The 15,681-nt window shown below is 33.7% G+C and overlaps 1 protein-coding gene across 2 annotated transcripts in view; it reads right to left on the bottom strand.

Annotated features, from left to right (window-relative positions):
• Positions 1-15,681, bottom strand: part of RNF17 (ring finger protein 17) — a 117,088-nt gene that overhangs the window by 47,483 nt on the left and 53,924 nt on the right. For both annotated transcript variants that reach the window (XM_041767209.1, XM_041767210.1), the window contains exons 16-19: positions 13,785-13,938; positions 11,495-11,610; positions 10,425-10,545; positions 6,986-7,106 (exon numbers count right to left, since the gene is read on the bottom strand). In XM_041767209.1, coding sequence (XP_041623143.1) covers positions 6,986-7,106; positions 10,425-10,545; positions 11,495-11,610; positions 13,785-13,938 — 512 coding nt within the window. The remainder of the gene's footprint in view (positions 1-6,985; positions 7,107-10,424; positions 10,546-11,494; positions 11,611-13,784; positions 13,939-15,681) is intronic.

Raw genomic sequence — 15,681 nt, 5'->3', positions numbered from 1 at the left:
TTGTCTTTTCTGGGCATACCATATAGATGGAATCATACAATATACAATCTCTTGTATCTGACTTTTTACCTAGCTTAAAATTTGAAGTTTATCTATGATGTAGATGCGTCGGTAGTTTATTCCTTTTAATGGCCAAATAGTATTCCATTGTATGAATATATAGTATTTTGTCTATTCACCACTCCCTGGATATTTACATAATTTCCAGTATTTGGCTATTCTGAATGATGCTGCTATGAACATTTGCTTATACATTTGTATATAAACATATGTTGTCATTTTTCCTGGATAGGTAACGAGGAGTGGAATTGGTGGGTTGTGTGGTAATTTTATGTATAGCTTTTTGAGAAACTTGTAAACCATTTTCCAAAGAAGCTATACATCCCTATATATACCTTTTACATCCCTGACAGTTCTGAGGGTTACTACACATCTTCACCAACATCTATAATTGTCTTATAAGTAATAGCTACTCTAGTGGGTGAGAAAGGATATCTCATGGTGGTTTTAATTTGCATTTCCCTAATGATTAAAATTGTTATGCATCTTTTCATGTACTTAATAGCCAATTATATACCATCTTTGGTAAATATCTGCTTATATCTTGTGCCCATTTATTAGAGGGTTGAATTATTTGTCTTCTAAAGTTGTAGGAGGTTCTTAAGTCCTTTATGGGCCATGTTTGGCAAATATTTTCTCTCACTCTGTCACTGTCTTTCCCTTAATACTGTCTTTCAAAGTACACTAGCTTTGAATTTTGATGAATTGTGCTTCTGGTGTCATAACTAAGAAATCTTTACCCAATTTACATTCCTAAAGATTTCCTCCTAGAAGTTTTGTTTTAGCTCTTAAGAGTATAATTCATTTTGAGTGAACTTTGTGCATGGTGTGAGATAAGGGCTATGTTCATCTGTTTTTGCTGCTGGATATCCAATTGCCATAGCATCATTTGTTGAAAACACTTATCTTTTTTCTAATGAATTGCCTTTGTGCCTTTGTTTAAAAAGTCAATTAATTATAAATAAAGGATTTATTTCTCAACAGTCAATTCTATTCATTCATCTATAGATGTCTATGTTGGTATCACACTTCTCTTGGTAGTCATAGCTTTCTTTATATTAAATTCTGAAACTGGCAAGTGGAAGTCCTTCAACTTTGTTTTCAAAATTGTTTATTTTATGCATTTTGCATTTACATACAAAATTTGAAATCTTGTCAATTTCTAAAAAAGGTCTGCTGGAATTTTCACATAGCTTGAGTTGAACTTTTTTTTTTTTTTAAGATTTTATTTATTTATTCATGAGAGACACACAGAGAGGCAGAGACATAGGCAGAGAAGCAGGGTCCATGCAGGAAGCCCGATGCAGGACTCGATCCCTAGACCCATGAACATGCCCTGTGTCAAAGGCAGACAGACGTTCAACTGCTGAGCCACCCAGGTGTCCCTAGTTTGAACGGAATCTATAGCTAATAGACTTAAAAACATTTTAAAAAGTGAGATGAAATTCACATAAAAGTATTTTGAAGTGAGCAATCTAGTAGCATTTAGTACATTCACAATGTTGCACAACCATTACACCTCTAGTTCCAAAGCATTTCTATCACTCCAAAACAAAATCTCCCTAAAGCAGTTGCTACCCATAATCCTCTCCCCTCTACCCCTGTTGACCACCACTCTATGTTCTGTCTCCATGGATTTAACTATTTTGTATATTTCATATAAAGGGAATCATACAGTATGCCACCTTTTGTATTTGGCTTATTTCACTTAGCATAAAATTTTCCAGGTGTATCAATATTATGACATATCAAAATTTAATTAATTAAAAATTCATTCATTCATTCATTTAGGGGCGAGGGGCAAAAGGACAAGGAGAGAAAGAATCTTACACAGGTTCTACACTCAGTATGGAGTCCAATGCAGGGCTCAATTGCACAATCCTGAGATCATGAGCTGAGTCAAAATCAAGAATAGGATGCTTAACTTACTGAGCCACCCAGCTACCCCAAAATTTAATTCCTTTTTAAAGGCTGGATAATATTCCATTGTATGGCTATCTACCACAATTTGTTTATTTCACTGCTGATAGACATACAGGGTGGTTCCACCTTCTGGCTGCTATGAATATATATGTACATGTGTTTGTTTGAATATCTGTTTTCAATTCTTTTGGGTATATATATCCAGGAATGGAATTTCTAGGTAATGTGGTAATTCTATATTTAAGTTTTTGAGGAATCTTCAAGCTGTTTTCCACACTTGCTTCACCATTTATATTCCCAACAATGTGCAAGGGTCAAACTTCTCTATATTCTCACCAATACATGTTATTTTTTTCTTTTTTTCTTTTTTTACAGTCATTTTGGTCTGTGTGTACAGTGGTACATTAATAGGCTTTTAAAAGATAAATATTAATTTTTGAGAATGTATTATATATAAGGTCTAAAATTTAAAAATTTGAATTTTATGACTCTTTCCAGAGAAACAATACATATACATGTATTTAATACTTTTTTGGTTACAAAAGCTAAACATCCATAATTGATTATATGCCCAAATCTGGTGGCTTATTAAATTAATGTGCACTGGAAAAAAACTTAGTTAAAACTGTATGACTTTGATTTTTTTAAAAAACAGTTTGGATAAATGAGAGGTAAGAAAATATTTCATGATTTTAATTAAAACAAACTGGAGGAATGGGAAGCTTCTCAAGTCAATGAATATTATTACTACTATCTTTAGTCAATTTAGTAACTAAATGTATAATTTGTAACTAGAAAATTCTCAATATTTGAATTTACATGTAAGGAGAATGAATATATATGGAGAGGTGCAAAAGGCATGGAAATTTTATTTTAAAAGCTAGAGAGCTCCTGATGTATTTTATAGAATGCTACTCCTCCAGGAAAGCTGCTACACTGTCACAAAGAACTCTTCTTTCCAAAATTTATTTTGCTTACTGTGGAAGAGAGTTTTGCTTTAGCTTTAGTGCTCCCCTATAACAATGGCATATCAAAGTGAGGTGATGGGTGCTTGCTGTTTTCCTCTGATCCTATGATGTTTTCTTGGATTATTCATCTAATAAATGCCTTATTCCCTAAAGCTGCCTAAAACAAAGGGGAAAAATTTAAAGTTTAAAAATAGCTTTATTCCATGACTCATAAAAGAATGAGCTGAGAAGTTGAATTTCACTGAAATTAAAAATATCTACTCTTTGAAAGACACTATCAAGAGGATGAGAAGAAAACCACATACTTGGAGAAAATATCTGCAAAAGATATACATCATAAAGTACTATTATCCAAAATATACAAAGAACACTTAAAATTCAATAAGAAAGTTACTCACTTAAAAAATGGCTCCAAAACATTGAGAGGAACCTCACCAAAGAAGATATAAAGATAGCAAATAAGCATGTAAAAAGATGCTCCACATCATATGTCATCATGGAAACACAAATTAAAACAAAAATGAAATACTATCACTACACATATAATCGAATAACCAAAATCTAAAATGCTTACACCACCAAGTGCTGGTGAGGATTTGAGGCAACAGGAATACTCACTCATTGCTTGTGTGAATGCAAAATGGTACAACTGCTTTGGAAGACAGTTTGGCAGTTTCTTACACAACTAAATACACTGTACCACACAACCCAGCAATCACATTCCTTGGTATTGATCCAAAGATTCTGTCTACATAAAAACCTGCACGTGGATGTTTATAGCAGCTGTATTCAAAATTACCAAAATCTGTTAGCAAACAAGATGTCCTTTAGTAGGTGAATGGATAAACAAACTGTGGTACATCCAGACAATGGATTATTATGCAGTGCTAGAAAGAAATGAGTTATCAAAACCATGAAAAGATAGGGGGAAATTTGAATGCCTACTACTAAGTGAAATAATAAGCCAGTCTGAGGCTATATACTATATGACTCCAATTATATGATGTTCTGGAAAAGGCAAAATGATAGAGGCAGTAAAAAAAAAAATCAGTGGTTCTCAGGAATTAGAGGGGAGGGAAGGATGAAAAGACAAAACACAAGGGATTTTTAGGTCAGTGAAAATACTCTGATGTTATAATGGGGGATCATGTCATCATACATTTAGTCAAAGTCCACAGAATATACAGTGAGTAAATTACGGATTTTGGATTATGATATGTGAATATAGTTTCACTGATATTAATAAATGTACCATTTTGGGGCTGTGGGGAGATTGTGCCCATTGGGGGTGCCAGGAAGTGAGAAATCCCTGTGCTTTCTGCTCAGTGTTGAGAACCTAAAACTGTTCTAAAAAATAAAGTTTACTTAACAAAATAAAAAGATGACAGACTTACATATGAAATCTAAAACTATAAAACTTTGGAAGAATACATACGAGAAAATCTTTATGACCTTGAGTTGGGTAAAGAGATCTTACAGTGCGAAGTGCTTGAATTATGAAAGGAAAAATTGCCAAAGTTGATTTCAAAGCCAGAAACTTCTCTTTGAAAGACACTGTTAAGAAGCCACAGATTGGAAAAAAATATTTGCAAAGCAAAAAGATCTGATGAAGAATTTGTATCTGGAATATGTATTAAAGAACTTTCACATTTCAAGAACAAGCAACATGATTTTACAAAAACATAAAACATTTGAAAAGAAACCTCATCAAAGAAGAGACATAGATGGCAAATAAGCATATGAAAAAGATCCTTAGTGTCATTAAAATCAAACCACTATGAAAAACCACTATATTTCTTTTAGAAGGGCCGATGTAAACACAAAATGATTAAATCAAGTGCTGGCAAGGCTACAGAACAAACAGAACTCTCAAAATTGCTGGTGGAAACCCAAAATGATACAGCCAATTTAGAAAACATGTGGCAGTTTCTTATAAAGTTAAAAAAAACATTCTTTTTTTAAAAAAATTTTTTTCTGGGCAGCCCAGGTGGCTTAGCGGTTTAGCGCCGCCTTCAGCCCAGGGCGTGATCCTGGAGATCCGGGATCAAGTCCCACGTCAGGCTCCCTGCATGAAGCCTGCTTCTCCCTCTACCTGTTTCTGCCTCTCTCTCATGAATAAATAAAATCTTTTAAAAAAACAATAAAATATGAATGTAATTTAAAAAAATCTTTTTCTTTTAGGTATACATATCAAAATATTAAATGGATAAAGTTATATGGTGTCAGATTTGTGCCAAAATTATGAAGGCGATAATGTAGGTGGGGCATTAAATTAAATATAGAAAAAATAACCCACTTACCTTACAAGCTGCAATCGCTCCTAGGTATATATATATATACTCAAGAGAAAATACATACATATGTCTACATACAAGGACTTGTATGCAGGTCCTTTACAACACCTTTATTCATTAAATCTCTCCAACTGGAAATAGCTCAAATTAGGGATGTGTAAGATTTCACCAGTGTCTAACACTGGGAATGTAAAACATTTCACCAGTAGGGAATGTATAATATTGTGGTATACGCAGACAACAGGACAGTAGTGAGCAATAAAAACTACTGATGCGTGCAACATGGATGCATCTCAAAAGCATTAAAGCTAAATGAAACACGCCATACACGAAAGGCAAAATACATTACGAATCTATAAGAAGTGGTGGAAAAGTAAAAATTATAGAAATACAAATTATATCATAATTGCCAAGATCTGGGTGTGGAGGAAGAAAAATAACTACAAAGACGCCCAAGGAGCTTTTTGTGGTGACAGAAATATTCTGTATTTTGACTGTGTTAATGGTTAAATGACTGTATATGTTAAAAGGTGAATTTTATTGTATTCACCTCAATAACCCTGACTTCTAAAAAAAGAACTCCCCAACTCTCTCTCTCTCTCTCTCTATATATATATATATATCTTTCTCTCTACATATATCTATATATAAATATATACAAATATATATATATATGCATACATATATTTTTTTTTTTTTGTAAAGAGAGGGAGAAAGAGAAGGCAGGGTGGCAGGGGGCAGAGGGAGAGAGATACAGAGAGCAAAGGGAGAGAGAATCTTCAGCAGGCTCCATACCTAGCATGGAGCATGAAGTCTGATGTGGGGTTCAATCTCACAACTGAGATCATGACCTGAGCTGAAATCAGGAGTCAGACACTTCACCAAGGAGCCACCCAGGCATCCCTCAGTCCAATATATTTAAATGTTTCCTCTCATCTCTTTCTCTTCCCTTACTTAGGGCCTACAGTGGGAAAACGACAGGCCCTCTCTAGCTTACAGCTCCTCCAGTGTTAGGGCGGGGAGGGACAGCAGGACCACATGCTCAGCATGTACCTACAGGTTTCTGCTTCTCTGGCTTACCCTGACAGACCTTATGTGTGAGTGCTATCAAATATTTGCTTTCTTGAGAGGGGTATGTGGGAATTCATCAGAAGGTCCTTCCAGGGACACCCTTACTGCACAAGTCTGTATTGTGAAAGAACTGTTTTGTCTTAACTCCAAACCCTCCCACCCATCCTCACCACCATTCTGCCGTTTTGCTTCAGGGTTGCTTCAACCACTAGTCTGTCTTTGAGTACTAGGCACAATGACTCAACTCTTGTTTTTATTCAAAGTATTCACTTGAACCCAGGAAAAATTTACATTTCTCCAAATGGGAATGTGGGCTAATTCTACCACTAACTACCCTATTGTGCCATTTCTCCACCTAATTCCCTTCTCAAAAAAGCACAAAGGGCTGCCAAAGCAGATGTTCCACCGAGAAATAAGATGCCATTCGTCTTTTCTTAGAAGTACCTTCAATCCCTAGGAGCAAATCTTGGTTTTGGGGTCCCTTAAGGAGGGAGGGAAAAGGCATTCTACTTTCCATTAGATTAATGACTACAATTATTTTTCCTAACCCAAGAGCAGGGGAATACTCCCAAAGCTAAGCAGATATCCTAAAGGGAATGCTATCCCAGTTTCCCTTCTTGCAAATAAACTGTTATATATGAACTAACAAAGGTTTACAGGCTTACTTACCCTACTTCATAAGATGCTAGGCCCTCTTTGACAAGCTGGTCATTTACACTAGTAGGAGTCATTCCTGGAGCACCAAGAGAATCAAAAAGCTCAACTAAGAGCACATTATCTTCCAGAATTTCTGTAAAATATTAAGAGGAGTTTGGAGAAAAATAAATACATCATAAAACATACTATATGAGGCAATTAAAAAAACTAGAAACAATTTCATTTTGCAGATGTGTAGTTTTAGGGATAAAAGTAGCATTTTGCAAACATAAAACAAGTGTCCATGTTATCTGTAGCATATGCAAATTGACAAAATTTTCATTTTAGATGGTTGTGTACTGTTCTATGACAAGTCAAAAAACAATTTAAAGATTTTAAATTCAGAAAAATATAAATTGACATATATTCACTGGAGAGGTGTTCTGATGCATTTTTAAACCATTTTATTCAATTCAACCAAGTTCCAGAGGACATAAGAATGAAATTTAGGTCAATGATTATCTGCAAACGTTTACAGCTTTTGCAAACCTTTACAGCTTTTGTAAGAATGGCATAAGGTTTAAAACAACAAAAACTCAATATAGATTCCTCAACTACAGATTGGAACCTGGATTTTTTTCCCCCATCCCTGTATTTTTAGGACAAACCATTTAACTTTTAATTTCTTTTAGGAAATATGTTGGTTACTTCAATAGACTATTTAGATCTATTTCTTAAACCAAACTGACAGTCTACCTATGGGTAAAATTTCTCTCTCATATGTCTGTTTACTTACTTATGGTACATAGCACAGAGAACTTGCCTAATATGTATCTGAATAAACAACTAAGGAATTTCTTTAGGAAACATATACTTCATTGTAGTTTATGCTTACACCACCTTCTATACAATAGCAGCTGGTAGCTGCAGGTCAGAATGATGTTTCCAAATAAAAGATAAATTGTTACCAGTACCCTGTATTTATTATCTAGTCATAAAAATACATTTTAGTAAACTTCTGTCAAGATCCTAAAAATAATTCCTACTTTTCAATGGGCCAGACATATCTAAAAATAAAAAGCTAAGCAATGCTGAGTCTCAATAAATTTTTATCTCCTTACTTTTCCATCTCTTGTGCTCCCTTTAGTTCTTTGACTTCATATTTCCCATACATGAGGTCCTTTATTTATTCCAACAGGGCCAACTTTCCATGTTCTGTACCTATACCACCTTCCCTGCTCTGCTAATTAAGATTTAAATATCCCTTGCTTTATAAGGGAACAATGCATATTAATGGAAGACTCCCCTTCTCATCTATGGTAGTTCATTTTACTATTAATGTCTTAAACTCTCAATCTCATCATTGTGCAGATTAATGGGGTGAGATCTTTTAGATTTAAGGAGTGCCAGGAGGCCCTGCTCAAATGAATGATCTAGCCTAATAACTATGTTGTGACTGGTGTTGGATGTTATATGTCTAACAAGTAATTAAGTGAATAAGAAAAAGAAGGAGTCAAGAAAGAAAGTCAGGTCTTGATGGGTAGTCCACAAGAGGGAGGACTATTCTATATTAAATATCTGGCTTCTCTGATGTGAGCAGTAAATTAAGGGCTTCTTAGTCCTTACTGCTCACATCAGGGAAGCCAGGTACAAAAATGTTATTGACTGAGGATGCAATATATATAACCACATTCCTCCCCAAAGAAACTATTTCTTCAGAACAATTTCTCATATCAACAATGTTGTGGATAAATTATCACCGATATGCCATCAGTTCCAGATTATTATTATTATTTTAAAGATTTTATTTATTTATTGAGACACAGAGAGAGAGAGAGAGAGAGAGGCAGAGAGCCTGACATGGGACTCGATCCAGGGTCTCCAGGATCACACCCTGGGCTGCAGGCAGCGCTAAACCACTGTGCCACCAGGGCTGCCCTCAGTTCCAGATTATATAATTGATTGGTAAGCCTCAGTCTCCTCTTCTGGTGGTTGGATTCACTTAATGAGAGTATGATAAATGTGAACGAACAGATATAGTAAAAATTACCCTGGAAATTCCTATAAATCAACCCTAAGTAAATATGATCTTGTGTGTCCTGCACTAGTACTTATTAAGACCAACACAGCTAAATAAATAAGACTCTCACCTCCTCCCACCCCTGCATCCAAACCCCCTCCAGCCAGATAAGTTTCAGAACTTCAAATTAAGAAAAGCTACATAAAACATATATTACATATTTTGTAATATATCCCCAGCAGATTCTGAGGCAGCAGCCCACAAGCATACATTACTATCCTGGAATGGAATATATGAATATTTGCTATATAGGAAATAAAGACTATATGTACTTCATGTCAATTCAGGTCAGGTTTTGCTACTCAACACTTCCTTTTCAGAACATGCTGGGTTACAAAATTGTGAGTTAGTGGTCAGCCTGTATCCTGGACCCGACCACTCCAAAAAAGAAGTGATTTTTTTCAAAATATGGAGAGCCTACAGTTGAATTTACTTAAGTCAAATGAAATGAAAAAAAAAAAAAAAAGAAAACTATTTACCAGTTATGTCTCACCTCCCCTCACTTCCCTGCACGTTAAACTTTAGCATCCATCACATCAAAATCAGGATAGTGCCCTTGCAAAAATGCAAACTAAAATACAAGAAGTTAATTCCTGGCTTTAGGGCTTTCAAGAGGCCATGTCCAGGATGACTGGATTTTTTATACTATTATTTTATTTTATTTTGTTTATTTATTCATAGAGACAGAGAGAGAGAGAGAGAGGCAGAGACACAGGCAGAGGGAGAAGCAGGCTCTATGCAGGGAGCCCAATGAGGGACTCGATCCCAGGTCTCCAGGATCACGCCCTGGGCTGCAGGTGGCGCTAAACCGCTGCACCACTGGGGATGCCCTTTTTTTTTTTTTTTTTTTAAGATTTTAAGTAATCTCTACCTTCAACATGGGGCTTGAACCAACATCCCCAAGATTAACTGTCATACACTCCACCAACTAAGTCAGCCAGGCACCCTTGGGATAACTTGATCTTTAATGATAATTTTTGCTTTGTACTGATTTTATTTTATTTTTTTTTTAATTTTTTTCTTTTTTTTTTATTTACTATTTATGATAGTAACACAGAGAGAGAGAGAGAGAGGCAGAGACACAGGCAGAGGGAGAAGCAGGCTCCATGCACTGGGAGCCCGACATGGGATTCGATCCCGGGTCTCCAGGATCACGCCCTGGGCCAAAGGCAGGCGCCAAACCGCTGTGCCACCCAGGGATCCCTGTACTGATTTTAGACTCTAGAGCCTGCCTCTATATCCACTATACCTAATTCTCAACAAATGTTCTCTCTCACTACTCTTACTGATGACACATTGAATTTGTTCTTAGATCTGATAAATGTTGTATTATAATGTTATTCAAAATCATATACAATTACATATCAACAAATAAAAATGGAAACAGCTTACTAACGACTGAACATGTCATAAATTTATCTTGAGTCTTTTCTTCAAAATTTTCCTTAGCTTTTTTGGGCCACTGCTTTGTCCTTATACATGGTTCAATATAGGCCAGCCTACATTTGATTGCCTGTGTCAAATAAAATTGCACCATTAAGAAAAAGTAAATGTAATTTCTAGTTATTCTAGATTAAAATTTTGCATACAAAACACTGTTTGAATTGAATATATATTTAGAAAATAAATGCGCAAAAGCTATCTATAAAATAATTTATAAATACCAATAATTGGAATCAATAGAACATTTGGTTGAATGAGTTACTGCACATTTAGACGCCGATATAACAAGCATCTACTGAAAGAATTACAGATATTAATGATATGCTGTTAAATGAAAAATGTGGGTTATAGGACTATTTGCTTAATCCTATAATTGTTAAAAATGATAAAGATGCATCTTAGAATTATATTTATCAAAAATAATCAATAGTTCTGAATGATTCTTTTTATCTATATTTTCAAGTTTTTCCTACAATATTTTACCCATTTTTAAAATGAAAAATATTGTTTAACAATAAGCCCCATTAACCTTCCCTATCTCTGGGGAGTAGGATTCCAAGAAAAGGATAATTTATTTTTCCAGACATCTTTCTTTTTCTTGCACAGGTTATATATACTTACACATAACTGTAATTGCAGTAAAAATACTTCTATGATGAGTTTTTTTCATAAAATACATCTTCCTACTACATTATACAGATATTTTAAAATAATATTAAAAGCTGTAGACAGTAAATACTTAGACACAAACACATATACACTTATAATTAGTTCTTATTTGCTAAGATATACATTTAAACAATTTAAAGTTGCTACATAGGAAATTACAGTAATGACAGCAACTCTTTTCTATATTCCATGTATCAAATTATTTATGGACAAAAACGTCAGTTAACAGAACATTTCTATGATAAAAATGATTTCTATACAATAGCAGCTGGTAGCTGCAGGTCAGAATGATGTTTCCAAATAAAAGATAAATTGTTACCAGCACCTATGACTCACAATAAGTAGATTACCTTCTCTGGGGGATTTAGAAACTCATCCTTTATTTTACGCATTTCTTTAAGTGTTATTTTTGCAGTATTGCCAAAGTCCACATATTTAACTTCAACTTCACGATGTCCAGGCAATCCTTCAAAAATTATGAAATTAGAAATCAAACTTGCAAAGAAAACAGAATTATCTAGCAAAATTTAGGTTAATCTACAGTCAACTATCTTAGAATACTTTTATGATTAATACATAAACATACTTTTTAAATATAAAAATATTTCTAATATGTGAACGTAAAAAAAACCAACCATAATGCATAGTCTTCAGACTTGGTGAAAAGAAATTAACAATTTTAAGATATCTAAAGGACAATCAAAATCAGGATAACAACATAGCTATCAGATGCTAGGTTAAAAATTAGATGTTAAAACTGACTGGGTTAGAATCCAGTCAAATTCCACATGACTTTGAGCAAGTTCCTTTTTCTAAGCCTCATTATTTCATTGTAAAATGGATATACCAACAGAATCCAACCTCATAAGACTTTTTTTGGGATTCATCTATTTAAAATAATTAGCAAAGCATCAAAGTAAGCATTTAGTAAATGTTTATTGTTAGTCAACACAGGTGATTAAGGCAAAAGATTTAATAATCAAACTAAAGATTCATTCATATAATGATACCTAACTGAAATTCTTTTTTCCTAACTGAAATTTAAAAAAAATATTTGGGGAGATAGTGTAAGAAATAAGCAGAGACAGACCTCCATGTCAATCTATATTTTACAGGATACCAATGAAGCCCCTAAAAAGTTCAAACACATGCAAGTTTGAATAAAAACCTATCATACACTGACCTTTTTGAAAATACTCAAAATATATGGTCGACTTTAGCTTCTCTTAACACACCTATGTATAGTTCTATAAATTGGTTGCCATCATTTCCAAATTTAAAGGGTAGTACAGTATATATAATTTCAAAAATGGAAAAAGTATAAGCATTCTCTGCTCCTTAGTAGAAGTGGAAGCATATGGAACAACACTGGTACTGGAGAGGAAACTTCAAACTACTTAGGCCCTATGGTAATTTGCATCCACAGTAATTGAAAAGACACATGTTACCATAAGTGTAAGAAGGTGAGAGAATCCCTCCATACTTCTGCAGGAATCCTCTCACTAGAAGGATATTCTCAACTGTACCAATGCTATTAGATTCCTTAAGTCTCCAAATGGAGATGTAGTTTTAGACAACACAAACAAATGGACAGGAGATAAAATTTAAAGAACATTTTTTATTCAAATTATCAATCATGTATGAGAGTAGAGTCAGGAGACATGAAAGATCTCAAAATTTACCTCCATTTATTCTGAGGAAACAATTAGGAAATCCTCAAAAAAAAAAAAAAAAAAAAAAGGAGGAGTAAACTGAAGAGGTAAACATGGGATTTATAAAATGAGAGATCCCATACAGGAAAACCAAGAAGTATATTGCCAAGTGAAATAAATTCTCTGAATAACAAAAGTGTAATAAGCTTTGAAGACTAGTAGTCTAACTGGGGAGATAGAAGGATGTTTTCACCATTAGAGAAAAAATTAAACTAACATTACCTGAAAAGCTTAACATGTGGAAAACTGTTTCTGAACTATTAGGAAAATGTAGCCATAAGTTTAAAGGAAACAAAGTGAAAATTTGATGCATTAAGTTGAAATAGAAATAAAGTATTCTTTATGACTTAGTGAAAATATTTATATAAAATATGGGTTAACTAAAAATTGTGATACAATTATAGGGGTGGGCTCGGAGAGCACAAGAGAGCTACAAGAAATCTAAAACTGCTATCTACCATAATAAGAATAGATAATACCTAAAACTATCAACAAAGTATTATATGTTTAGAATACATAACACAAAAATCAAAAGTAACAGCTGAAAGAATTTAAGGTATTTTTAAAAATAATCTCTACACTCTACATAAAGCTCAAACTCATGACCCTGAGATCAAGAGTTGCATGCTTTTCCAAGTGAGTCAGCCAGGCAACCCTAAAATATTTGCCTTTGAGGAATGGAGTATAAGTTGTTTATTACCATTTAAATTTTTAAATAAGGCAGACATTAGAAAACAAAAAAAACCAGTTAAGTCCCAGTCAAATCAAAATTTAAGGGCTGAGAGATTCACCTCCAAACATTACCACTAGCTTTTTAAAGATAGATAATTGAGCAAATAATACCACTTCCATGATTTAATTTGTACCAACTCAAATTATGTCAATTTTAAGCATAACATTTCCCTGTGGAAACTCTGTAATTTCCTACCAATGACTTTTGCTCGGTACCAAACTCCATCTTCAAATTTAGCTACACAGGCTTGACCTTGAACTGGACAGAGGATTTCCAGATTTTCTCCATCTTCACTTTTATAGAATTCCTCAATTGTCTTTAGTAAAAATAAAAAATCCAGGCTCTCTATCTGAGAAATAAAGGTATTAAAACACTGTAGTTTCAAAGAAGCAAAATTTAAATGTGAATGTATTATAAGCACTGGCTATAAAATTATGAAATGTTGGAATTACACAAATTATTACATAATTTATACTTGAAATATTTTATTACAGAAGCAGTATATAAAATTAGAAAATATGGACATAACAAAAATTTTTAGAAATCATGTTTCTCCAGGTATCTTAAGTGTCTATCCTCCCAGATCCCTTATACACAAACTTTCCATATTTTTTAAAACAAAAATGAGATGATCTCTGACATGCAATTTGATTACAGTTTATTTGTATTTTCCATCAATTTTCACTTTTCTATTTCTATCAGTACTTCTAGACCACGTTTAGATATCCCTAACTGACCCAAACCAGTATCAAATTCAAGACACGTAAAACTAGTTATTTCAATAAATCATGTAGAATCTAGTGTAGTCCTCTTTTTAGGTCTTGCTGAAAAGAGCCTGCTATTTTTCTGCAGAATGCTCCATCTTATGGATTTACAAGGTTATACCCTCATGCTATCAATTAGCTTGTTTCTCCATTAAGTGGGGTCTGTCTCCTGAAATTTCCCCAAACCTCGAAGTTGTGTGTATAGGTTTGGTGGATTCAAACCTTTTGTGGCCAGAATACATCTTAAGTGTACTCAAGTTGCAATATATCAAAAGATATAACATTATTGACTCAATATTAACATGCTAAGATTCACCTACAGCTTAGGGTGATGATCCCTCTACTGTACAGTTATGTTTTTACCATTGGATCCACCACGTAATTCATGTACTTTGACATTATATACTCATGTATACAAATACTTTGACATTATATGAACTTCCAGTTTCCCATCAAACTTCCATCTTATGGTTTTAAAGTGAATTGATAATTCTTTAAATCAGTAATTTCAGTAAGGTTTATGAAATAACTGCATTGAGTAAACTAGAGATTTCTCTTATTAAATAATATTTAACATTATTTGGTTACTTTAGTTCTTAAAGTTCCTATAATACCTAAAACATAGTACCCCCCCTAAATTCCAAAACACAAAGAAATGCCTTATTATCTCTCCAAATACTAATTCTTAAGGTTAAAAAAAATATTTTAAAATTCACTTCAAATGGCAAAAAATGAAATTTTTCTCTTAAGTATTATAATGTAAGTGGAAATTTTGTGAATCTGTGTTTTCTTGTTATTCCATTTATATTACTTTAAAAACTTTACATTTTCTAAACTTTTATTTCTAAGTAAGTATTATTCATATTCTTTCATTAACAGGTTATCCATAGTGGGTAGTAAAAAATTCAACAGAGAAATGACATCAGCAAAATAGGAGACTAGGAAGTTCCAAGTTCTCATTCTCCCACAGAAACAAAACAAAAAACAAGGAAGAGAGACAGAGAGGCAGAGAGACAGAGAGAGACATCATACAAACTTTGTCAAACTATGGAAAAGTCAAAGGTTTACAACAACCAAGCAAACACCCAGACTCCTGACATTCAATGAAATCTGCCGAAACATTTTCTGAACACAAGCTAAAGGAAATGAGACTCTGATTTTCAGAGTTTCAAATGCCCAGTTTTCAACAAAAATATTAGAATACAAAGAAAAAGAAAAACATGGCTCATTCATAGGAACAAAATAGAAACCACTCACAAAGGAGCCCAGATAAAGGACTTACTCGACAAAGACTTTAAAACAACTGCCTTAAATATGTTCAAAGAATA

The sequence above is a fragment of the Vulpes lagopus genome, chromosome 8 (assembly GCF_018345385.1).
Source record: "Vulpes lagopus strain Blue_001 chromosome 8, ASM1834538v1, whole genome shotgun sequence".
In the NCBI taxonomy this organism is placed as follows: Eukaryota; Metazoa; Chordata; class Mammalia; order Carnivora; family Canidae; genus Vulpes; species Vulpes lagopus.
The sequence above is the reverse complement of the archived record's forward strand: the minus strand, read 5'-3'. Positions and strand labels throughout refer to the sequence as shown.